Consider the following 23,853-nt stretch of genomic DNA (forward strand, 5'->3'; position numbering starts at 1 on the left):
AACCAGTGTTTCACCCACCTCCTGATAGGCTGCACATATGCAGAAGCTATCAGAAGCTTTGTGCCCTTTCACAAGCAATTACATATCTGTGCATTGTGGCCTTGAAGTCCTGATAGGATTAATCATTCTATTAATCCTGCCTATGTAAGCTACGTAGTTCTATCAATCTTAGTTTCAGATCCTACACAAGGGAAAATTACAAAGAAGAAATAAAATGCTCTGTTTTTTTAATGTCCACCTCGACTTTGCTCAGCTGCGCAAAATCGAGTTTTCTTGAACACCATCGACTTTTTAAATGATCATTTGATGTAAAAATAAGAAGAAATAACGAATTTGATATTCACAAAGACTTGTTGATTTTGTCTCTATATCATCTAGTACTTGCAAAGAGATAGATAATGCTTCTGAGGCTGTAGCTGTACTCTGTTTCTGATATGCACGAGCAAAAAAGAGCCTACATTAAATTTTCAGGATTTATAGCAGTACTAACAAATAAATAATTAAGCCAATGAAGCTTTTTATTAATGCTTGATTTGGCTGAACTTTAGATGCCCTTTATGTCATGGTCTCTATTCTATTCACTTTTGTTCTCACTGGAATATAATTAATACCTCAAGATAAGCTAAGCAGAACAAATCATTCTTTACCAAGCAAAAGAAGAAAGTTTATGTCTTCTGGTTTAATAATGCGCCAGTATTTTTTTCTTTGAGTGGATTTTGGCCAACATTCACACATACCTTGTTGTTTTTTGTCACATTTTCTAGTGGCTGTTCTCCACAATCAGAAAAGTTGAGTCCAAGAGAAGCTACCTTGGACAGAACCATTTTTAACTTCAAAGGTACAATTGTGGAGCCAGGTGATTGCAAAGACCTTTAAGAAAAAAATATCTACGTTTTCAGTGAAAAGGTCAAATGCACTGGAACATAAGAAAACACCGGGAAATAGAAAAATGTTGTAAAAGCACACAAAACACAACGAAAGACCGATAAAACTCACAAAACACAACAGAAGTGTTTTTAGGTGACAAGCTAACCGCAAAGTGACAAGCTAACCGTAAACAGCTAACCTTTATCTACAGTATTATGTGAATCATGTGACATGTGCTCCAATGAATCCCCCACTTCCTTTAAGTGTGTTTCAGTCCTTTGTATGGTTTGGTTTGACTTCCGCAGCTGTTCTGTCACATTAATATTTCCCCAAAGATGCTTCCTTTATGTTGTTGTGAGGTTTCATTTTATTGTACTTCCGTTGTGCCTTATTCAGCTTTGATTCTGTTGTGTCTCCTTTGGCAGCATTTTTATACTCGCTGGTGTTTCCTTTAGTCACGGTGCATTTGACCCCTCAGGGCCACCATAAACATCACGCTAGCTAAACATCTATAAAATCTGCATGATAGCCCTTTTCAACGGACACTTACCCCCCCTACGTTACAGTCCCTGCAACTGCTGACCTTGGGAGGGAGTAGACAAACTATTTGCTTCTCTTTTGTAAGAAGTTTTTCTTGCTTTAGAGCCCATTGCCATCATACAGGTGACCCCACGGGGCGGTTGTTGTTGCTGACAAGAACATGATCCCGCACTGGCTTCCCACCCACAAACACTGTCAGTTATGCTTGATGGCATGTTCAGCCAAGCCAGAAGCAATGCTGCCATGTCTTTGGGCAAGTGCTTTCAAGGTCCACAGCTGAGAGACACCGACAAAGCACAGGCAGTGCTTTTAAACCACTGTCAAACTACAGAGTACTCATTAATAATTGTATGACTCGTATACATCATGCGATACATATATTGGAAAATGCTGCTCTTACTTTAAACCAGCCTGGAACCACATTTCAATCTTTAACCGTCAGAAACTTGTTTATGGCGGATGAGTGTCGTGAGTGCTTTTTGTGGTAAAGAAATATGCTTTTCAGTGAAAAGACGAACCCCTCCTGTATGCCTCCATTTGAGTGCGTTTCGTGTTTTCATGTATCGACTGCGAAAGCGAATTTCCTCTCAGAGGATAATAAAGTTCCTGTCATCTTTACAGAGGTGCAGGGTTGTGCTGCCTTTGTCAATAATATCCGTGTAGATGTGTTTTCTCACTGCGCCTACTGCAGCACCGAGGACTAGTCAATATCCCACAATGCACCTCTGACCTGTGGGCAAACCTGCCTCGCTCTCCCTTTCAACTTCCGATGGAGATTGATTTTCAAGCAACTCCCACTCATATAAATGTGTCAATTGAGGAGAAATGAGAGGGGATGTATTTAAAGTGTAGACCAGGCTTTGAGCAGGAAAATACAGGGGAGCATTTCATCTGCCGCTAACCTGCAACCACGGCGAGCTAAAAGGCTTTGCATCATCCTGAAGGAAGCCACAGAGAAGAATCTGTTACCGATATTTTTGTTCTCCTGACCACAAAGTACAGTGTGGAAGTGCGAAGAGTGTTACACCATGGATGCATGATATGTGAGGCGCTATTCTAGGGTGAAAGTGTGTTTATGCTTGTATGTGTGTATTAGTGGGGTGAGGCAGAATCTAGGTCTGTGTGATGAATCTGTTTCAGTGGCAAGCAAGGTGCTGCTAGCAGCATGCCGTCTGTTAATTCACATTCGCCGCGGGTGGTTAGAGTCTGTGGCTGATGATACTGAGAGGTGTTGAGAAACGGAGGGAGAGAGGAAGAAGAGAGAGAGAAAGAGGCTTGACAAATGAACGAACACCATGTGCAGGTTGATCCCCAGATGTCATCTGTTGGCAAAACAAAACATATCTAGTCTAACTTCAACTGCGACTCCCTGACTTTTATTTTATGTTGCTCCAAAACTACAAAGTGTATACTGTGGCATGAAAGAACCCACTTTACATAAGAAATACTTTAGCTCAACGAGCCGGAGTGTAGAGCTACTCGGTGCTTGTTTAAGTAAAATTAGCGGGAGCAGCTATCTCAGCTGGAGACGTTTTGATCTCTGAGCCATCGTGTCTTCATTAAAGTATTAACCGATGATTGCAGCACCACCAACCAGCCATATTTATTCCAGCGGCAATTATAGCCTGTGTTACATCCACGCAATCACGACCTTCATCTGTGAAAAAAACCAAAACCATACTGAGCTGCCTCTCATTCGCCGTGCAGTGGTCATGAGAACATTAATCCGTAGATTTTTCTCTCTCATATCTTCCCTCTACGCCTCTAGCCAAACATTAGAAGTGATTGTGTACCATCCTACATTCATTCCGTTAATGTAGCACACAACTGCGCGTCTCACCCACTTTCCTCCCTCACCTTTTTCTTTACATCCCCTCAGCTGAGCTGTCAGGGGAGATCCATTCAGCGGAGAAGGTCCACATGTAAACAGCTCTTGCGTAAGTCCTTCCTAATCGCGATCACACCAGGAACGAAAACGAGGGCTTTGAGAACGAGAAATTGCATTCAGACAAAACTAAGATTTATATTTAGTTGCTTTTTTGGGGTGGGGGTTGGAGCCTTTGTGTGGCACAGGTCAAGAATACGGTTCCAAATCTGGTTTTGTGATGGTTGCCATCTCTGTTTCCTGTCTCGCAAAGGAGGAAGAAAAGATACCGCGGCACCACCCGCATCACATAAATCAGCCAAGAGAGCATAATGGCGAGGATTTGACTGAGGGCAACCAGGGGGCGAGATTTAGCACTCGTTCATTCCTGCTCCCATCTATTTCCCTCACTCTGCCTGTGTGCCGACCCGTCTCTGGTGTTGACCCAAAAAGGAAAAAGAAGAAAAGCCTGTGTCCACCTATTGTCGGCTGCACAGCCCATTATCTCTCTCTCTCTCTCTCTTTCTCATTCTGCAGCTACGAGGGGGCTCAGCTCACACTTCCCCCGAGGTGATCATCTCTCAACACATCTCACAAACCGGACTCATTTTTTGCGCGTTCTCAAACTGTACGTGCATCCAGCCCAGCCGGGCTGCAGTCTTTCCCTTTTTTACTCCACCACAGACAGAAAAACAATAGATGAATGTACCTCGGATGTAACACCAGACCCTCGAGGGACGGAAAGAGACCTTAAGAGGAGAATATCTACTCTGTCTTTAAAAAAAAAAACACCCAAAAAAGACAGAGATGTACAAAAAGGAAAGTGGCTTATGATGCTCACCTTCATGCTTCATTTTATATCCTTCTCATCATTTTCCTCCAATTAACAAATTAAATCAAACCCCTCCCCCAAACAGCAGCCTTCCAATCATAATTTAGGCACTTTGAAGCTTTTGGAGTAGCAAGTCTTTATTAGGACTGATATTTAAAGAGACTTGATGCAATGTCTTTTAATCTCCTAAAACCAAAATACAAGCGCAAACGTCTTAGGTGAATGAATTATACATTGTTATCTGTCCTCAAATGTGCCTCAAACATTAACATATCCAGATGGCTTACAATCTACAACAAGGATTACCTCTGAAATACTGTCAGATCCTCGTCTCGTTTGCAATTATGAACAAATACAATCTACTGCTTTAACTTGAGTTGCTCGTGTAAATGCGGGATACTTTATCCAAACACGGGTAGTGCTGGCAGGGAAAAAGTAAACGAACCCCTCTTGCTAGCGCAGGATTATAAAGTGCATAGAAAAAGAGTTGCAGTACACAAACAGAAGCCCAGCTGACTAGCATGAAGTCCACTCATTCATGATATGCCTATACAGCCACTTCCTCCTCCTCATTTTCTTGAATTTGATTGCTACTTTGTTTTCTGCCTTCATTTTCCTAATGATTGCTTGCACAGGTGTGCACCGTGTACCTCGGCATTTAAAGCTGCCTTTACTAAAAATAGTCACAGCATGTATCCTTGCATATACCTCGCAGATTAATGCTGCTGTCAATCATGTTGCTCCCTTTTCTTTTTTTTTTAAATGTACAGATTTTTTTGCTTTTAGTCTTTTATGAAGAGTCTCTTACTGGGCAACATAAAGATGGGGATTACGTTCAAATCCTTGGAACCACTTGTGCAGTGGGTGTAGCTCTGGAGGTCGAGTTAGTCTACCTGTGGGAAGTGCCGTGGTTCATCCCTGGCTTCTCCAATCCGCCTGCCAAGTATCTTAGAAAAGCACTAGTCCGTTTACCATTTGGCATGGCTGCTTCTGGGTGTCTTAAAGACTATAAGTACAACGTCACCCTTTGGGCAACAGACAACATTGAGTTTAATTTAATTCATGTTTGTGCCTTGACATGGTGCCCAAAGAACGTTGGACACCAAACACATGCATCTTTCTTTTTGTCTTGCTTTAAGGAAGCCGGAGGTGTAGAGGTGATATAAATATCGTGACCACTGAGCGTGTGTCCTGTGTGGGAGCTTTATCAGTGCCATTATCTTTTTCGTTCCATCTTCGATTCAGGGACAAAAACTGGGCTTAGGAAATGACAGCAGTTGTGTGTGATGTTGGAAAATTACGCTAAAGGGAACACTGTGTTTTAAAATGTGAAGCCAAGGGAGACCACATGGAGACCAAGTGTCGCCATGTGATGAGTTAAAACTGAGCACAAGTTCCAAACAGTGCCCACAGTTTTTCATTAATTCACTGGGTGTACTTTATTTCTAGAATTTCTTGGAGTTAGGGATTTATGTTCTTGTGTTCTGATTGACAAATGTTTCTCGTTGGGAGATAAATGTGAACAGAAATCCTATAAAAGGAGAGATGTGTGAGATCTATGGTTGCATATGTGCAATTATTCAGTGTTATAATATCCATTTTTTGTAGCGAAAGTATACGTCTTTCCACCTGGAGGCATCCCGTTAGGATCCAACAAGGTATAGAATGTGTTTCTTTAGACATCAGCGTTTACAGATGGTTGTTTGTTAATTTCTTGGATGTATTCAGTATACCGTGGGGCAGCACGGTGGCACGGTGGTTAGCACTGTTGCCGCACAGCAAGAAGGTCCTGAGTTCAATTCCACCATCAGGCCGGGGTCTTTCTGTGTGGAGTTTGCATGTTCTCCCCGTGTTTGCGTGGGTTCCCTCCAGGTACTCCGGCTTCCTCCCACAGTCCAAAGACATGCAGCTTGTGGGGGTAGGTTCATTGGATAATCCAAATTGCCACTAGGTGTGAATGTGAGTGAAAAGGGGGTATACAATTGATTGTGTGCCATTTCCTGCAATAGCAAAGCTACTTATAATCATGATGATTCATGTTGAGTTAATGTGCTGTTTGCACAGAGTCAGCCAAAGCATAAAATCTCAGTACGTTTCATGTAAAAGCTTGCTTGCATGTGCTCTTTCCATATCTCATTTTACCTCGTCTCTTCAGTGTTATGTGTACGTGTGTAATACTGGCCACAGCAATTACTGAATATTATCCACATTGGCCAGACTCACTGCACCGGCTGGTGTTGATCTGATTCTGCTCGTACACACACAATGAAAAACAACAAAAAAACAAAAAACATCTGTTTGGAGCAAAATACACTTACACACAGACACGAATACAAAGTGAACACTCCCTTGGAAGCACACGTAGACAAGCACACGCTCACCCTACCCGCCACATATGCACACATATACACACATACAAACCCTATCTAAATGACATTGTGCATCTGTTTGGACAGCGCTAGCACATTCAGGTTTTGCAAAACACTGGCAAGAGCTCTGCATTGGCCACGAGAAGCTTTTCCTACTGCAGCAGGGTGACCGGGTGACCAAGCAGCCATCCAATTGTCTGCCTGCTTCATTCCACACACACACATGCACACACACATGCGCACACACCGTCACCTGCAGACTACGCAATGCAAATTCAGTCCCATCCCCTCCCCTGACACCAACAGTCTCTTTTTCCCCCAGTCACCCATAAAATGCTCATGCCTTTAGCTTTTAGAGGCATTCCAAAACATTTTAAGAAGCGATTTATTTAACAGCATGATTATCTATCTGGTGTTCGAGCGATCTATCAAGCTAAGCGACTGGGTGTGCTATTACCGCCCGCTCCCCCAGCACAGGTGGCAGCTGTTTAGAGGACAAGCAAATGAGAAGCCCCGCCCCACCCAAAAAACAGACTAATTCTTGACGTATGTGTGAAAGTTTTCAAACGTACAATCTTTGCCACAGTGTGGCAAATTTGATTTGGTGGTCAATCTAGCATTCTGTGGCGGCACGCACATCTCTAAAGGAGTTACTTTTAAAAAATACAGATATATATAAAAATAAAACAGCCTCCTTTGCATGTTTAAAGCCTGGGGGTAATCCCATGTGTCTTAAATATGAAGGTGACGGCTTCTGCCAATCTGTCATGTCTCATCATAGCAAATGTATCTCTTCAGGGACCGCCAGTTTAGCATTAAGCATGTACATACATCACATCAATGCCACGAGACGAAAGCGCCCCATTTGTGTTTCTGACAGCTTTGTAGGGCCTCAAGGTGTGTGTGTGTTTGCACACATACACTGTGTGCACAGACAGAAAGAGGTACAGTGTCAGAAACAGACGGGAAAACAAACAGCAACAGAAAAAAAAGGCGAGGGAGCGAGTAATAAGCCAAGGCCTGGAGGAGTTTTCAGTTATTTACATATGCAGATTCTGGTCACCCTAGATCCCTTCCCTCATCAAGAGCAAACCAATTAAAAATCTCTTCATTTAATGTTTACCTTAATTAACCGTAACAATTAATGGCTTTCCAAAGTCCTATTGTGGTTTTTTCAATTAAAAGCTGTCTGTGAAAAAGGTTGCAATCCAATCCTATAAATCATACAGACAATTCTCCTCCATCCCAGGGCTGAAGTGAATGAGTGAAATAGACTCATACATCACTACTTTTCTCAGTGTGGCTTAAGCTTCAACTCGCACCTTACTTTAAAAAAAAGAAAGTAAGAAAACAAATAAAAGTAATTTTTCCTCAGATGTAGACAGGTTGTGTTTTCATGTCACTGTGTTCCCTGGCATGCGCGTGCATGTCCGACCATTCAACACTCCTATTGGTCAGCAGATTGTTGGGTAAGACCCAGCGGACCATTAGTTGTCCGAAGCTGCCAGGGCCGAGCGCTGATAATGACAGGTGGTGCACAAACCCTGGAGGTCTGACAGGCTCAGGGCATCGTGCCACGTAACAACAGCCTTCACTACTGGCACCGTAACTGTGATGGCAGCCTTTAACGCTGGCGCTGACGCAGCTATGGCAGAAGAATCCCTGGCAGTTTGAGGACTGATGCGACAGAGGAGCAGCCATTACTACAAGTGGTTAAACTAAAATGGCAGCAACTGGTAATGGTGGGAAAACCGGCGCGCCGTTATTGCTGTGACTGGCATTTGAATCCCCGTGCAGGCTCAGATAGCGATTCTGATCGTCAGACTAACAATGAATCTGTGCGTTCATTATTCAGACGAGCTTTTTTCTTTTTATTACAGGAGACTGCTTAGCGACAGGTTTGGTTCATCAACACCGAGGATGGCATTGTGCAGGACGTAAAAGTCCCCGTTCACTTGTTCTCCCTCTTTCTCAGTCATTGTTCATTTAGGCTTTCGAGCTAACCATTCACACGGGCGTCTGTGCTCATACAAGCGTTTGAGACATAAGAGACATCAAAAATATTTGATTTCTGTTTTTTCTTTTCATCTTTTTTCTGTTTCATCCTCCCATCCAACCACTGCCTTGTCAGTACAGTTCATGCTTTCTACCACACCTCCAAAATACATAGCCCACTGACCTCCTCACACACAGAGAGCGCAAAAAACAGCAGGAGCGTGTGTGGGCATCCGAGTGTGCATGTGTGCGTGTCCGTACAGGCACCTTTGTGTCCTCCACCCCCTCTCAGCCTCTCTTCCCTAGTGCAGAACACTCTGATTTGCACTAATCTCTCGGTACACTCTCGGGGCTATTGTTCCTTTCTGCTGCGAGCTTATTCATGTGCCACTCACTGCGCTCTCCTCTCATTTTAATACCAACAGCGCTGCGAGCTAAAAACAGGCTTTAAGACTGCTTATTTGACTGTTTATGTTTAAAAAAGAGAAAAAAGTGTGTCTGCCTCTCACCTCCTCTGCTCTGTAGGTGACTGCAGGATTCTCTACAATTTAGCCGCCTATTAAAATGGCTGGACTCTGATGTTTCCATTGCAGTGTTTTTATGTATACAGCCTGTAGGCAGCCAGTGGACAGCTTGAGATGAAAGCTACGGCTGATGTTCTGATTTGATGACTGTTGCCATGGCAGCGGGATGATGATGGAGGAGGGGGTGAGGGAGAAAGAACAGAAAATTATCTCTCTCTCTCTCCCACCGCATCTGACTCTTTCTTTCTCTTCGTCTCATTTTCTCTCACTCACAAACACACATCCCTAACCCCGCATCAACCAGCTCTACAGTCCAGCAGGTCCTTCACTGGATCAGTGAGCTGTACGAGTCCATCATTAGGACAACAGGGTGGGGTCCGACATCCTGACAGCTTGTCAAGAACAGAGGCCTGCATGGCTAACTGCGTGATGAGACCACCATTAAAGAAGAGGAAAACCATACAACTGCACTGCTGCTACAACAGGCACCTGGCGGATTCATGGTAACTCTTCAGCCTCTCCCGGATGGCTGAACGAGCAGTTCAATAAAAACGCTTTCTGGCTCCAGCGGATGTGTTTATAGCGTTTCCTCTGGCCAAGCGCAACACCAGGGTTAAGTTGATCATCTCTCACTCTGGTAAAATAGCCAGGGGAGCCCATGTACCTCTAGATCAACTCTACAACTTAAAGACCCTAAACGTTACAGCTTCGATGATCGATATGGCACTGAGCAATGTTCTTTACGAGCTAATAGACAAATCCATTCCTGCAAAACCCCTTGGGCCTCTGGAAGGCAAGAAGGGTGTTAAAGTACGTGGCTGTTTGCCTGATGTGTCCACTTAAACCTGCGCTTACACTCGCACACAAAACACACCAAAGAGGTCGGAGGAGAGAGCGGGATGGGGCTTGTGTGTCTCGTGCGTGTCCACATGTGCGGTTTCACCGGCACATCTGCAGACATCTCAGTTTCCGAGGGCATTGTCATTTCTGGATTCCCCTGAGGTTATCGAGGTCGTGGAGCTGCCAAGAGGAGATTTGTGTCTTGCAAGATCAGAAGGGGGGAAAACACACAAAATCCATTTCGTTCACATTGCTTAAACGCTCCTATCTGATACCCCTGGATAAGAGAGCTTACACGAGCCATGTGTAATTCCCTCACTATCTAATTAAAAGTCCAGATTGCCTAATAATTGTCAGAATTGCATCACACGGATCAGAATCCCATCTGAAATCTAACACCTGTTGCTGTTTCACTGAGTTCCATCAGCGCATAGAAATGGTAAGGAATGGTATTTCAAACATAGCTTTAACGCGCATCAAATGACTACTGTCAAAGAAAAAAAAAAACTCACCAGTGCCTTTTTTAATGATGGATCTTAGCGAGCCTCTCCGGCTCTCTCTCCACTCTCTGCTCTCCTGCTTTGTCTTTCCCCGAGCCGTTCACGCTCTCATTAAACCGTGTGGTCAGTTTTTGTACTTCGCTCTCTCACCAGACGCCTTCCGTGCCCTCGCTAACCTTCCGCAATTTCTTACTTGAACACAGCTTGGTCAAACTTGACTGAAAAACTTTGGCACATCATTATAAAAATAATGGACCGTGTTTACAAAGGCTATGAGGCTCCTCTATGACATTGTGCAGTCCCCTAGGCCCTCGAGCAACCTAGTTTATAGTCGGCTTGTAACATTTATGTTTAAGGTAACATTCATGCTTGTCTTATTTCAAGGCAAGGACAACAGCCACACTATGAAAAAAATATATATTTTAAATGACTTTATTTGAAGGTCTAAAAAGGAGCAATCTATTTTGGGGCAATATGCCTCATTTAGTGTTGGTAAGTATAAACCCTGCAGCATCTACTCTGTTACAGGGTAACTTCCACACTCTAATTCAAGGCAGAGAACATTAATACTGCTTATCGTTCATTTACTGAAAAAAAGAGCATATTAAGAGAAATGACAATTAGTGAGGATTGCCTTCTAGAGTCTTTCTCCAGTAATTATAGTGCACTTTGAATTAGCGGTAAGTTTGTAATGCAGATGGAAAGCGCTGCATTGAAATCATGCCTGAATTCTCACAAAGACGTGTGAGTGAAACTGCTGTCGTCTCGTGGTTTGTTTTTTTAAATTGCTTTACTGCTACAATTGCCAAATATTTTTCCACTCGTGAAAAAGCCTCACACTTAAGCAATTAATCTTTTCATAGTCACAAAAAACTGACTTTCAACGCTTGTTTGTAAAGTCTCCAAAAAGATTGGTTAGTCTAACCGACGACACACGTCCCAAATGTTTTCCATTTACAAAGATTTTTTTTGTTTTAAAAAAGGGATCAAATTCTAATTTTTGAGATGGAAAAATGATTAAATTGATGGCATTCTGCAATCCATCTTGGACAGTTCCTTGTTTGAAAAAAAAAATTGAAACGTATTTTAAACACATCAACAAAGAAATTAGTACTTGAGGGAAAATTTGTCTGAGAAATGAGTGTGGGCAAATTGAATTCAAGACCCGCAAGCTGTCAAGTGTAAATAAATTCATGTCTGGTGAGAATGAACGAGGAGGGGCCTTGCATTTTTCTGTTCAGATTATGTTTGGGCGTTAGATCACATGATCAAAGGCTTTTAATATTCATTTATTGACACGATTCCTTTGAAAACGTCATCTAATACCAGGCTGCTAAGCAGTGACAAAAGATAACACCCAACACTGAATACAAATGTTCAATTAATTAACAATCAATTACACAATAAAGTCATCTTGTGATCGCTTGGCTTTTTGTCTTAATGTGTTTACAACGTCTGCAATGGGTCAGATCGGCAAATCTGGGACAACCTACCTCGACCCATGGGAACGACATCCACGCTGAGCCGTGTTTTCAGAGCACTGCTTTCATTAAGCCTGATTGGTAACTCGGAGACTGTAAATGTTTGAGGCAATTTGAAAACCCATTTTCTTCAAACCATTATCTGCAGAGTATGGCGGAAAGGGAACATTCAGACCTTTCTAGAGTATTAATTTAGCGCCGCGATCAGACAGTTTTAAGGGAGTTGTCAAGTTTTTAAAAAGTAATGGACATCCTGCAGCCAATCGGGATCAAGTGCTTACTCAGGCCCGGGTAATTACACAGATATTTGCATTTAGCACAGAAAGTTATCTAGTATAAAGAGCGATAGGGCCTTTCGCTGGACTCCTGTTTGCGGACGCCTTGGAACCCGTTCATCTCATGGACGATGGATGAAACGCGCAGTGATATAAAACCAGGAGGCTGTCTGATACACGTCAATGTGTCAATCTCAAAAGTAGCGGGGAGAAAGATAAGCCTAAAGAAGAGGGTGACGAGTAAAACTGTTCAACTGATGAAAAACAAGTCAAGTAATTAGCATCTCATTATATGACAGCGCTGTAACTCAGATTATATAGCTAATGTTTGTTTTTATGATTATTATTCCACGCTGCAGTAATTCAGAAGACTGACACCTCTCTCTCATCAGCCCTCTCTCGTCTGTGTCTCAGCATTTACTATAGGCCTCTGACCGTCACAAAGTAACTGAACACCAGAGTCAATGACCCTCGCCATCATAAACCTATTTATTAACCCGGTCTTTTTTACTCAATTTATACGCAAGCAGCAGTGACTTTCTGAAGTCATTTCAGCACAGCGGGGTTGCCAAAAAGTAGAGATGTTACTCATATGTACAGAATAGAGGAGCAACCTTTCATGGTTCAGTCTCAATTAGGGCTGCCACGATTAGTCGACTAGTCACGATTACGTCGACTATTAAAATCGTTGACGACAAATTTAATAGTCGACGCGTTGTTTGAAGCTTTGTAAGATCCCGAAAGACGCAGGAATAAGTAGTAGGATTTAAGAGTGTAATAATGGACTGAAACAGAAGATGGCAGCACTGCATGTATAAGGATGCCAGCTGCCGTTAAACCCAGAAGAAGAAGAAGCTGTGTCCCAGAATTCATAGCGCGGCCCAGCGCAGTTGTCAACAATGGCGGCAGCTAGTTAGTTTTAATATTACTCTTATTAGTCTTTTTGGGTCACAAAATAAAGTTTAACATATTTCCAGGCGAGAATGTAGCTGTGTAAACTTCAAATATCTGCTCAGTTTATCAAGACACCACATATTTTCAAAAGCGCTCGGACGTTTTCGGAGGCGTCTGTTACCCACTAGCTCGATAGCTAGCTGGGGGCAAGGCTCACTAGCGCCGTGAGAACACCGGACTCCCAGCAAATAGTTTTCAAAGCCACCGCTGTCTTTCGCTACACATGTGATATAAGTCACTTAGATAACTTAAAAATGTTATTGTTTGGCTTTTTTTAGTATTTTATTTGTTCCTGAGTAAATCGGTTTGGCTGAGAAATAAAGTTATAGTTTTTACACAGCTGAATAAACGTCAAGCAGACAGCTGATTATCAGAAGTGTGAGATGCTCCAGAATATACTCCAGTGTCCTGTTATATTTTAGATAGCAAGGAGCAGACGAGACTGAGTTTATTAAACTCCAACGAAACAATCTGCAGATTTCATTAAACTTTAATAAACTATCATCTTGTCTTTATTTTTAGTTAGCACATACCTTAAACACTTCAAGCTGTAAGCTAATGATATCTATATAAGAGCAGATGCATGCGGGTGCAATAAGCTGTACGTTTTACGTTCAATGGATCTGATTAGTCGACTAATTGCAAAAATAATCGGTGACTAGTCGACTATCAAAATAATCGTTTGTGGCAGCCCTAGTCTCAATAGAAGAAAAAAGGGCGGTAACCTGCTGGTGATTTGTAAAAAAAAAAATCGCAAGGTCACCTGGCGGGAGGCAACCTGTCTCTAAACAATTGCAGTGAACTGTTAACTGTTTGCTAACTGGTTTTATTTGGTTATAATCCTGTAAAACAGCAAGGTTGCTGAGCACCTTGTATCATTTTCACATTAAATCACTGCCCTGCAGCGACAATTTCACTGTTTTTGGAGGAGTTCTGCTTCAAATCTTTGAGGTTCTGCCAGGACTCTGAATCTGAATACTTAATGTGAATTTATGTGTTTGCAGACGGCAACAAACCTGCAATTGTTTGACAGTTTACCACAGATAATCACGTATTACCACAAACAGATTGCATGTAATTGCTACCTTAACCCCATTCAGTTGCAGACAGATGGCAGACTGACTGCGTTTGCTCTTTTATTGTCATCTATGTGCACCAAATAACCATTTCAAAAGCCAACAAGATCAAGAGGTCATTGAACACGGTTGCAATAATTTAGTTTGCGCTGTTGTCTCCAACACAGTTTTGTGACTGTAGCATTACACATAAAATAACAGTTAAACAAATACTATGTATCTTTCTCAATAAACTGATATTTTTACATCCCTGTTTTTATATGGATTAAACACAAAAGTGCAACTGGGTGGTGAGACTAGCTTCTTTCTGTGTTTCTCTACTCTTCAAAGAAATCAACTAATGGGTTTCCAGCTTAAGCTTCATAGTTAATGGCAGGTTTGAACTAGAGATGGCACGATACCACTTTTTTATGTCCGATACCGATATCATAAATTTGGATATCTGCCGATACCAATATGAATCCGATATAGTGTGTTTTTTTAATCAATAATAATAATAATATAATTTAATATATTGCTGCATTTTGTATAAGTTCATACTCAAGTTTAAATAAACAATAACACTAAAGCTATTCTGTTATACCTGTATGTAAAAAATATACTGCACCGAAAATATTTCATAGTTCAGCAATACTGATCAATCTAATAAACTTAAACCTACTCAATCCTTCCTATTCTGGTATTTTAAAGAGTACTTAGCAGAAATATTAAGCAACCTAACTAATAGGGTTGCAAACTCCCAGCAAAAAGAAAAAGAAAAAGGGAACCACCCTCCACCTTATGATGCTTAATTGACGTAATCAACTTTAATTTGAGGCAGTGTGGAAAAAAAAATGCGCAGAAATAAATTATTTTTCTACAATAATTAAATAGATTCAACATCTTTCTTCAACAGAATTGCAGACTGCACAGATGGTACCTTCCCAAAGGAAAAAGTAGTATAGCTTACTAGGGTATATTAGACTTAACAGTTACTATATACAGCAATGGACTTCTATACATTTTACATAAGATTAAAACTTTGGGTGTAAGATTCAGATAATTATTTATTAAAAGCTAGACATTTTAAATGAGAATAAGAAAGAAAAGTATGTCTTTGTGCCCCCCTTGTCCCTGTTCATGCCCTATCGGCCCCCCTGGCTAAACTTTGGTAGATCCGCCCCTGCACAGTTACCAGCCGTCAGCTACATAGAAAAAGATCCTGGTGTAGAAAGTAATATTAAATAAATTCTAACAACAGCTTATCAAGCTTAAACGTGCTGCTGTTGTTCAGCCGCTGGTTTCCTCTTTCTGGCGCAAAGTGGGCGATAAACAAACAAGAGAGACGGACTAGCGACAGAAAAGCCGATCAGCTGATCACTGATCAGTTTCATGATTGAAGTAGCAGCAAGAAGAGGGAGGGAGAGAAGAGGCAGTCGCTCCATATATCGGTTGTTAAGCTTAACGTGGGAATGCTTTACAAACATTCAGAGATGAACTTACACACTTGCTTTACTTCTCTCTGGGATAACTTCCTCGGAGATGAAATGCTGGTTTGGTAGCGAGGCTACAAATACACACAGCTGCTTTATCACGTGACCACACTGCTCCGACGTGCTACGGATATGGGCCGAGTTACGCAGTGTCACAAGTTCTGTGAGGTGCTTTTTTTGATATTTAATGGATCAGATTACATTTTTTATTTCTCTCCGATATCCAATCCAGTAATTTACATCAGTATCAGACCGATATGTAATATCTGTCTCAAGCCTCTGCTTTTTGGGGAAAAAAATATTTGTAATAGGTTAAACAGGATTTCTCCCGCACACGGGACTAAAGCTGCAGAATCTAGTCTATAAAAATTACAGAGCCCCTGAGACTAAGGAGGTGTGTGTGTGTGTGTGTTTCATTTGACCACAGTTCTGCCTGATTCACTTTGATTTCAAGTCCACAAAAATAGAACTAGTGAGCATGACTGGACTTAGTCTGTTGCTTACAGCTGAATGTGGGAGTCTTCCCTCTAGGTTTATTAATATTATAAATCCCTGCAGCTACAGAGGGAGGGCTGATATGTGCATCACCAAAGCCAAAGATTTGTTTTGTGCACATTTATGCATGCAGCACAACAGGGATGGCATTTTAAATTATTCATATATACTAGTGCTGTCAAAATTATCGCGTTAATTGTTAAGATCAACGCGAAATGTTTAATGCATTAAAAAAATTTAACGCTGATTTTGTTTTTTTATTAATTTCCTGTAATCTAAGACCTTTAAATTCATGAGCACCTCTGGAGGAGGGGGCAACAGTGTGCTATGCTGGCGTTTGGCCTGACAGAAATGATTAGAAGAAGAAGAAGAAGTGACACCATGCTACTATCTAGCTAACACTAGCTAACACACGCAAGCATGGACGAGGGCGGACTTTTGGGTGGAAAGTTTCTCTTTAAGAAGTTGCCTGATGGCTTGTTGGACAAAACGAGAGTAAGATGCACAATTTGCAACGCTGAATTCAAGTACCACAGAAGCAGTTCATCACTGGCGTATCACCTGAGAGCAAAACACCCAACTGAATCCACCTCTACGGGACCTCGCCAGTCTACGCTTCAGGAGTATGGTGCTTGTGGACGAATAACAAAAAATGTGAGAGAAAAGGTAACCAATTCCTTGGTTGTTTGGATAGCTAAAAACTGCCGACCAGTTAGCATAGTAGAAGATGATGGACTGAGAGAAGTCATTCGTGCTGCATCAGGAGATGAGTGTTACAATCTGCCCTCGAGAGGAACCATTGTGTCGAGACTGCACACTTTGTATGGGGACCAGAGGGCTCAGCAGTCCAGCAAGCTTGTGCAAGTAAGGAATGTCGCTCTCACCGGAGACCACTGGACTTCGGTGAACAACGATAATTACTTAAAATATAAAGAATAAAAAAATGTAATTGGAGCCAGGCTATTAATAAAGTAATTGAGATTAATCGCAATTAATAACAGAAAATTGTGAGATTAGTTAGTTAATTTTTTTTAATCTATTGACAGCACTAATATATACACCTAAAAACATAAACAATGAAATGGATTTCTTAGCTTTGCTACACTTACACGAGCTGTCACACTCAGACTTACACAGTTTACAAGCTCAAGTCAAAAGATTTATTGCATGCTGGCCACCCGAAGCCTGAACTCCTTCAGTCAGTTTTACTGTCCAGTCCATTTATTCTGCAATACAACTATCGTCTTTCTGATGATTTGTTATCATGTTTTCTCACTAACCTGTAGTTGGTACACCTTCAGGTCACTCACTCCAGAGCATTCCCAGCCAGCTCCTTTTGGGATGAACTACTTTAGAATCAGTGTTCACTACCACTCCAGGTTTCCAAGTCTTATGTAATGCTTTCCCAGATAAAAGTATACTGCAGCCCATAATTTTAGACTGACACCTGGTTGTCCACATACTTTTGTCCATGTATTGTAAGTGGTGTACGTGTGTGTGCATCTCCCAGTAGTGAACTCCAGCTGAACTACACTTTCTTTCTACTGCCAATCTCCTCTGTTCTTGCGATGAACTGTCGTCAATTCGGGGTGTTGATGCTTTCCTGAGTTTGTCAGCAGGTCTGACTGGCGCTCGAAAATGCCTGCAGCCTTCCTCAAGGGAGGTGTCACAGTTGGACACACACACCCCACCACACAGCCTCCCACACACACACGCAAACATGAAAGAGAATAAAGACAGACATCTGTACAAATGTGGCTTCACACACAAGCTGAATCTCCTTTTCTTTTACTCTTTCTTAATCTGTCGAGCCCTCTCTCTATTTTCTCACACCTACACACACACACACACACACACACACACACGGGGACTAAATTGACTTGTCAGCTTCAATCAGACCAGGAACAAAAGGATTCCTGCCAGTTTGAAGCTGACATCATTAATAGGTTTGGGGGGGGTGAGCTCTGAAGACAAAGGGAGTGCAAGGTCGGGCCAACTTAAAATGCACTTTCATTTTGGCAGGGACGTTAGCTTTTAGATTTCAGCCCCTTCACGCCAACATCTTTTTGCGAGTGCCTCTAACTTTCATTATCGCCCGGGAACAGAGGGGCGTGTGAGACTTTGTTGTGCTGATGGAGAGAAATGTGACATCCATAATACATTTCCTATTAGAGGATGCCACGCATGGACACACCTGGCCATGTCTCAGAGAGAGATGGACAGGAAGAGGATAAGAATAAATGGGCTGCTGCCGGTGGTGGAGAGGGAATAAGGTTGCAGAGTAAAAAGGATACGGACGCAGCAGAGGAGCATAGGTGTGAGTGAAAAGGGGGGAGAGCGTGTTCTTGAGAAAAGTTTGGAGAGAGAAACACAGGACATGCATTACATCATCATGTGACACATGAAATCCACACATAAACCGGCTTTCCTGGTGCACTGTAGCAGCAAAGCCCAACACTTTGAACATTTTAATCCTCCCCTCTTACGTCTGTGACTTCATCCATCCTTATTCCCTGCTGTCTGCTTCATTCAAAGCTGCCTCCACCTTTTTTTCTTTTCTTTTTTTTTGCAGTTTTAATTCTGACCCCGGATAAAGACAGAGTCCCTCATCTGAAATGGTAATATCTTTGGACCATATGCACGCAGCCATCACAAATTGGTTACTGTGTACTGCTGCAAGCATTCCCACTCTCTCTCACCCTCATTTTCAGTGACGCTGACTTCCTGTCCAGTGCACCAGCTATTCCCAAGCATCCCAAAACCTTTCTAGCTCCTTTTTCGCTCTCTCCTCTGTCTTCCCAGTCTTTCACCATCTTTGTCTAGCACTCACTTGAAACTAGCGTCTCCTTCACCTGTTTTACCCTCAACCACTCATTCCCTTTTATTCTCATTCTAATTATACCATTACATTACCATTTCTATTCTCTCATTTGCATTTTTTGCTTGCCCCTTCTCCTTCTCCCCTCTCTCTTTTTCTCCATCACCCTTCCTTTTCTCAGCCACTGAATACGTTCCACCTTTTTTGCGGCACATAAACAGACAGTGCCCTTGGGGACGGGTTGGAGAGCTCTGTCTTTGTTTGCGTGCACCTCTAACTAACTCTCCATCTGCAGGGAGCCCAGCCAAGCCCAGCAGCGCAAGACAGATAGCTGGCACCATCCCAGGCTCTTCTCTAGTTGGCCCAATATCTTCACCCCCTCCCCACCTCGCCTGCCTCTCAACTTCTCCTTCCTTCTAGGCTAGAGTCTTCCCACAGAGGCGGTTGTCAGATGCCCTCAGGCAGCCATTCAGGCACTGTAGACATGGGACCGCTACAATTCCTTTAATCCAAAATCTCCAATCCTTTTTCCAACTCATATTCTGTGGATGTTCATCATTGGACTTTCCTTGAGCTCAGAGTCAACCTCAGCTTCACCTTCAATAAGAGCTCACTTCAGAGACTAAATAACCAATAGTACATTTACTCTATTTAGTCACATCAAATAGCCTTCAAAGAAAGAGGAACTTAAGCATTAGCTTTAGTTCGAATACTGAGAGTTTCAATCACGCAATGGACCAGGGGTGTAACTTAAATCTCAAAAAAAAGAAGAATGTTAGGTGTTGTTTTTCTTTTTGCGTTTATTTTGCGTCTCTTTTCTATAATGAGGCTATAAGTGTAGGATGTGAAACACCATCTCACTTCACCACATGCTGCATTCTCCTTGCTTGTAGAAAAGAAAATCATCAAAGGTGTGCTACTAAATTATCTGCCAAGCCGATCTCCACTGCTGATGGACAATCCCATTAACGAGTAAGAAGAGAGGGTTTTTTCCCCACTCACCATTGTCAGGCTCAGACTTCCTGTCGTGCTCGGTGTCAGTTAGAGAGAGGGCGGAGTTGGCGCGGCTCGTGAGGCAGGAGCTCTGCTCAGACTTGAGGCCGCGCATCCACATGTGCTGCAGGCCGTGAGCGGGAGACGGGTCCACCTCCGGCTCCGTGTCCACGTCCGAACCCACACCGAGGGAGTAGCCGTGGCTGTGGACGTGCCCGGTCGGTCCAGAGCACAACACTTCCTCTTCCTCCTCCTGATGCTGCTGATGCTGCTGCTGCTGCTGCTGCTGTTGGTGGATGTGAAAGTCTGGGCTCCTCAACTGCCCGGCCTTACAGAAGTCTAAATCTAGAGGGAGGGAGGGGAGACATGCAAAATGAGCACGCACAGCCAAAGAACTGCAAAGCCTCTAATACTGGCGTGTGTTTTTTATTTGCTTCAGCGACTAAGCTGACCAGGTGTTTGCTAAAGACAGGCATTTACAAGCCAAACAGCGAACACCTCCCAAATTATTCCAACAGGCAGGCTGTTATTTGAGCAAGCATTTATTAAAAGTTTTTTTTTTCTTCTTCTTTTTTAGCAGAGGTCCAAATCAAAATGCCAGCCTCAATTTTTCTTAACCATTTGCAGTGAGGCTATATCCTGTTCGGGCTGCCCGATGTGTGTTATTGAGCTCGAGATGTATTGAACTGCTGCTCAAACAGAGCACTGATCTCATCTATATTCTCCTTGGTGGGGTGAAGAGATCAGATAAAGATCAAACCTTATTAATATTGACTCAGACTGAGGGAAAAATTGAGCCTCATATGCTTTCAGGTATTAGAACGCCCTCCAATCCCGAGCATCAACCTGTTATCTGAGAACATCAGATATACTGTGTTAGTCCTCTGGTTACACTTCAATTCAATTCAATTCAATTGAGTGCTACTTTTTTTTTTCCTGTAGAGGCAGTTGAGTAAATTTTCTTTCTCACCACATGAGTTTTCTGTTTAGAATGTATAAGTGGAAGTGAAGGAACTGATGTAATTGTGAAGAAATGAGGGCATCAATTGAAATCCATATAGATAGCAGCCTGGTACCACAGGCCCCTCTGAGAACAGAGGAAAGAAACACTTCCCTTCCTTCTCACTTAGCGCAGCTAATACGCGTGTTAGGTCAGGTCCTCTGAACATGAACCGCAGCGTTTCAATAAAAGCCGCAGTCCTGTTGACCACTTCATTGACCAGCGATGTGTCCTGCTGTGCCTGTTTGATGGGGTCAAGACCAAGTCTGGCTCACATACTGTTCTGCTGGAATTAAAGCAGCCAAAGATTGGTCACCACTCCACACTACTGTTTAGTTCAAATTGGCTGCAAGAGGGCAATTTGGAAGCAAATTGGCCATTTCCCAGTAGCAACAAACACGGATTGACTGCAAACTGAAAAGTTGTCTAACCGCTTTGTTTTGAAACGTATTTATGATAAAACAAGAGGCCGGGGGTGGAAGTGATTAGAGCGACAATATTTTTCTTTGAAGAACTTCCCATTTCCTGCCATTACAGTCACCCGCTCAGGCCTCCGGACTATTTATGTGACTGTTTTATATTACTGTGCTTTCTTCCAATCTCATAAGTACCTGTCATGAGCAAAAATCATTATTTGCCAAGCAGTTTGGGTAAAACAATCACAAGAAAGTAGGCTGAATATAATGTACAAAATCCCTGAATTGGATCCCAAATTTTAGCTTTGTGTTTCTTTCTCTGTTTGAGTTAAGAGCTTGCACATTTATAAAAGTATTTCTAACTCTTTCAATCAAATATGTAATTAAACTTGGGGTCATATATAGAGTCCACGTTGGGACTGTAGCACTGTTGCCTCACAGAAAGAAGGTCCTGAGTTTGACTCCGCCGTGTGGCCGGAGTATTTCTGTGTGGACTTTGCATGTTCTCCCCGTGTTTGCGTGGGTTCTCTCCAGGTTCTCTGGCTTCCTCCCACAGTCCAAAGACGTGCATTTATTGGGGTTAGGTTAATTGAGGATTCTAAACGGCCACTTGCTTTTTAAAATCTATTCTTAATTACAGATTAGGTTTGATTAACTAACTGAAGTCTCTCTAAAAGGAGAGAAACTCCGAGAACCCGTCTGAGACACTTTTAATTGTTATTGTGCACACTTAGCAATAATGTTTGTAAACCTAATGAACTCGGGGCACGTACACTGCCCCTCTGTGTGATCGGCTGGGATCATGCGCAGCGCTTTTATTTATTTGTTTATTTTTTTGCTCTTTTTAGTATAAGAGTTGGCAGGAGCCTTGTATGTTTATGTACAGAGCAGTTTACAGAGAACTTCTGGTTTTGTCTATTTGGTGTCATCAGAAGGTATTTTGCAAGAATGTGAAATGAATTAGTTGGAAAAAGGTTCATAAATAATCAGATTCTTACTTAATTCAAATATTTAAACTGTGATGCATTTCTGGCTTTCTAAACAGCATGCTGAAAAAGCACGAATTAATTAGCATCCATTAGTAGAGGAAAAAAATGTAATTATTTTGGTCATTCGTTTTCAGCTCTGTAAAATGGTCACGTCGCTGGGGACCTGGCTGTCTATCTGGCCATCTATCAACAGTATCTGTCCAAAGTAAACAGGCTTAGCACAGACAGGTGCAGCACAGAAAGGAGGTGATGTGGGATTAAATGGAAAGAGAGAGGAATTTGTAATATTAGTGGATAGTGAAACACGTGGGAAAAAGAAAAGGAAGGATAGGAACCGGAAGGAACGGGAGGAGAGGGCAAGATGGGGAGGCTTAAAAGATGAAGGAAAATATGAAGAACATGGGTGGGGAATTAAATGAGAAACGAATTGGCTGATCTTTGTCACGAACACCATAATCCATTAAAAATGTCACTGGAGGCAATGTCCCCCCTTAACAGTTGGTTACTTTGGTAGGGTATACTATATATAACTCTGTGGCCCAAAGATGAACAGATGTGCTTTGCAGAACCGGCTGCCATTGACATTTGAAAGGCTGCTTTGGGGGGGTCTCGTGCACCTTACCATATGACACTGATGGCAGGGGATGTTGTTTGTTATGGAAACAGAAAGGCGAGTAACTGCTGAAAAAGGCAAGTGCTCTTTTGACACCGCAGTGTCGTGGAATATATCGAGGCAGCATCATTATGACTAATGGCCATTGACAGGTTGCCGTATGGGCAAACAGGACGACAAAATCCATAGCAGGTGGCATTCAAACCATGAAATCCCTGGAGCGGGCCGCTTGTCAGGAGTTGTAACCGTTATGAATGGCTAATGTCGCTTGTTAGCATGGTGGGTAGGTCTTGCAGAGGAGCACAAGGTTGAGATAGTGGAAAGAGTATCTATTGATCACCATGAACCCTGCACAGTGGCGTGCTCCCGATGAGGTGCTGCTTCTCTTTTAACACCACACATGACCTGCATAAAGGCCATCCATCACAGCGCATGCTGGCCCATTTCTCCTCCTGTCACCAACAGGGAAGACATTTTTCGGTGTGTACGTGTCGGGGTGTGTGTACGTGTCGGGGTGTGTGTACATGTCGGGGTGTGTGCACGCGCGTATATGCAAGCGTGTGTGCATGTATGCGTGCCTCTGTCTGCCCGTGACAGTATCTGTGTGTGTGTGTAATGAAGGGTGGTGTTCCACCCCAGGTGAGGCCAGAGAGGTTTGGGGTTGACCTAGTTTAGCTGTGGGAGAGAAATATCACCTCCGTGGAGAAGAGGTAATTGGCTGCCTCCGACTGTCCTTCTGGCTCATTGTGGACTGTAATAGGTAATTCACAGAGGTCTTTTTAAAGACCTCTGTGTGTGTGTGTGTGTGTGTGTGTGTGTGTGTGTGTGTGTGTGTGTGTGTCTGCCTATCTTTTGGTGCCAGTATCCATTTGAGTACACATACAGTATCTTTGCAACCGCGGACGTATATTTCAAGGTAACTATATCCAGCCTAAGCATG

At 42.7% G+C, this 23,853-nt stretch overlaps 1 protein-coding gene across 2 annotated transcripts in view; it reads right to left on the minus strand.

Moving 5' to 3' along the window:
- Positions 1-23,853, minus strand: part of tenm1 (teneurin transmembrane protein 1) — a 191,642-nt gene that overhangs the window by 150,975 nt on the left and 16,814 nt on the right. For both annotated transcript variants that reach the window (XM_026188289.2, XM_080287598.1), the window contains exon 3: positions 19,905-20,240. In XM_026188289.2, coding sequence (XP_026044074.2) covers positions 19,905-20,240 — 336 coding nt within the window. The remainder of the gene's footprint in view (positions 1-19,904; positions 20,241-23,853) is intronic.

The sequence above is a fragment of the Astatotilapia calliptera genome, chromosome 2, assembly GCF_964374335.1.
Source record: "Astatotilapia calliptera chromosome 2, fAstCal68.1, whole genome shotgun sequence".
Lineage (NCBI taxonomy): Eukaryota > Metazoa > Chordata > Actinopteri > Cichliformes > Cichlidae > Astatotilapia > Astatotilapia calliptera.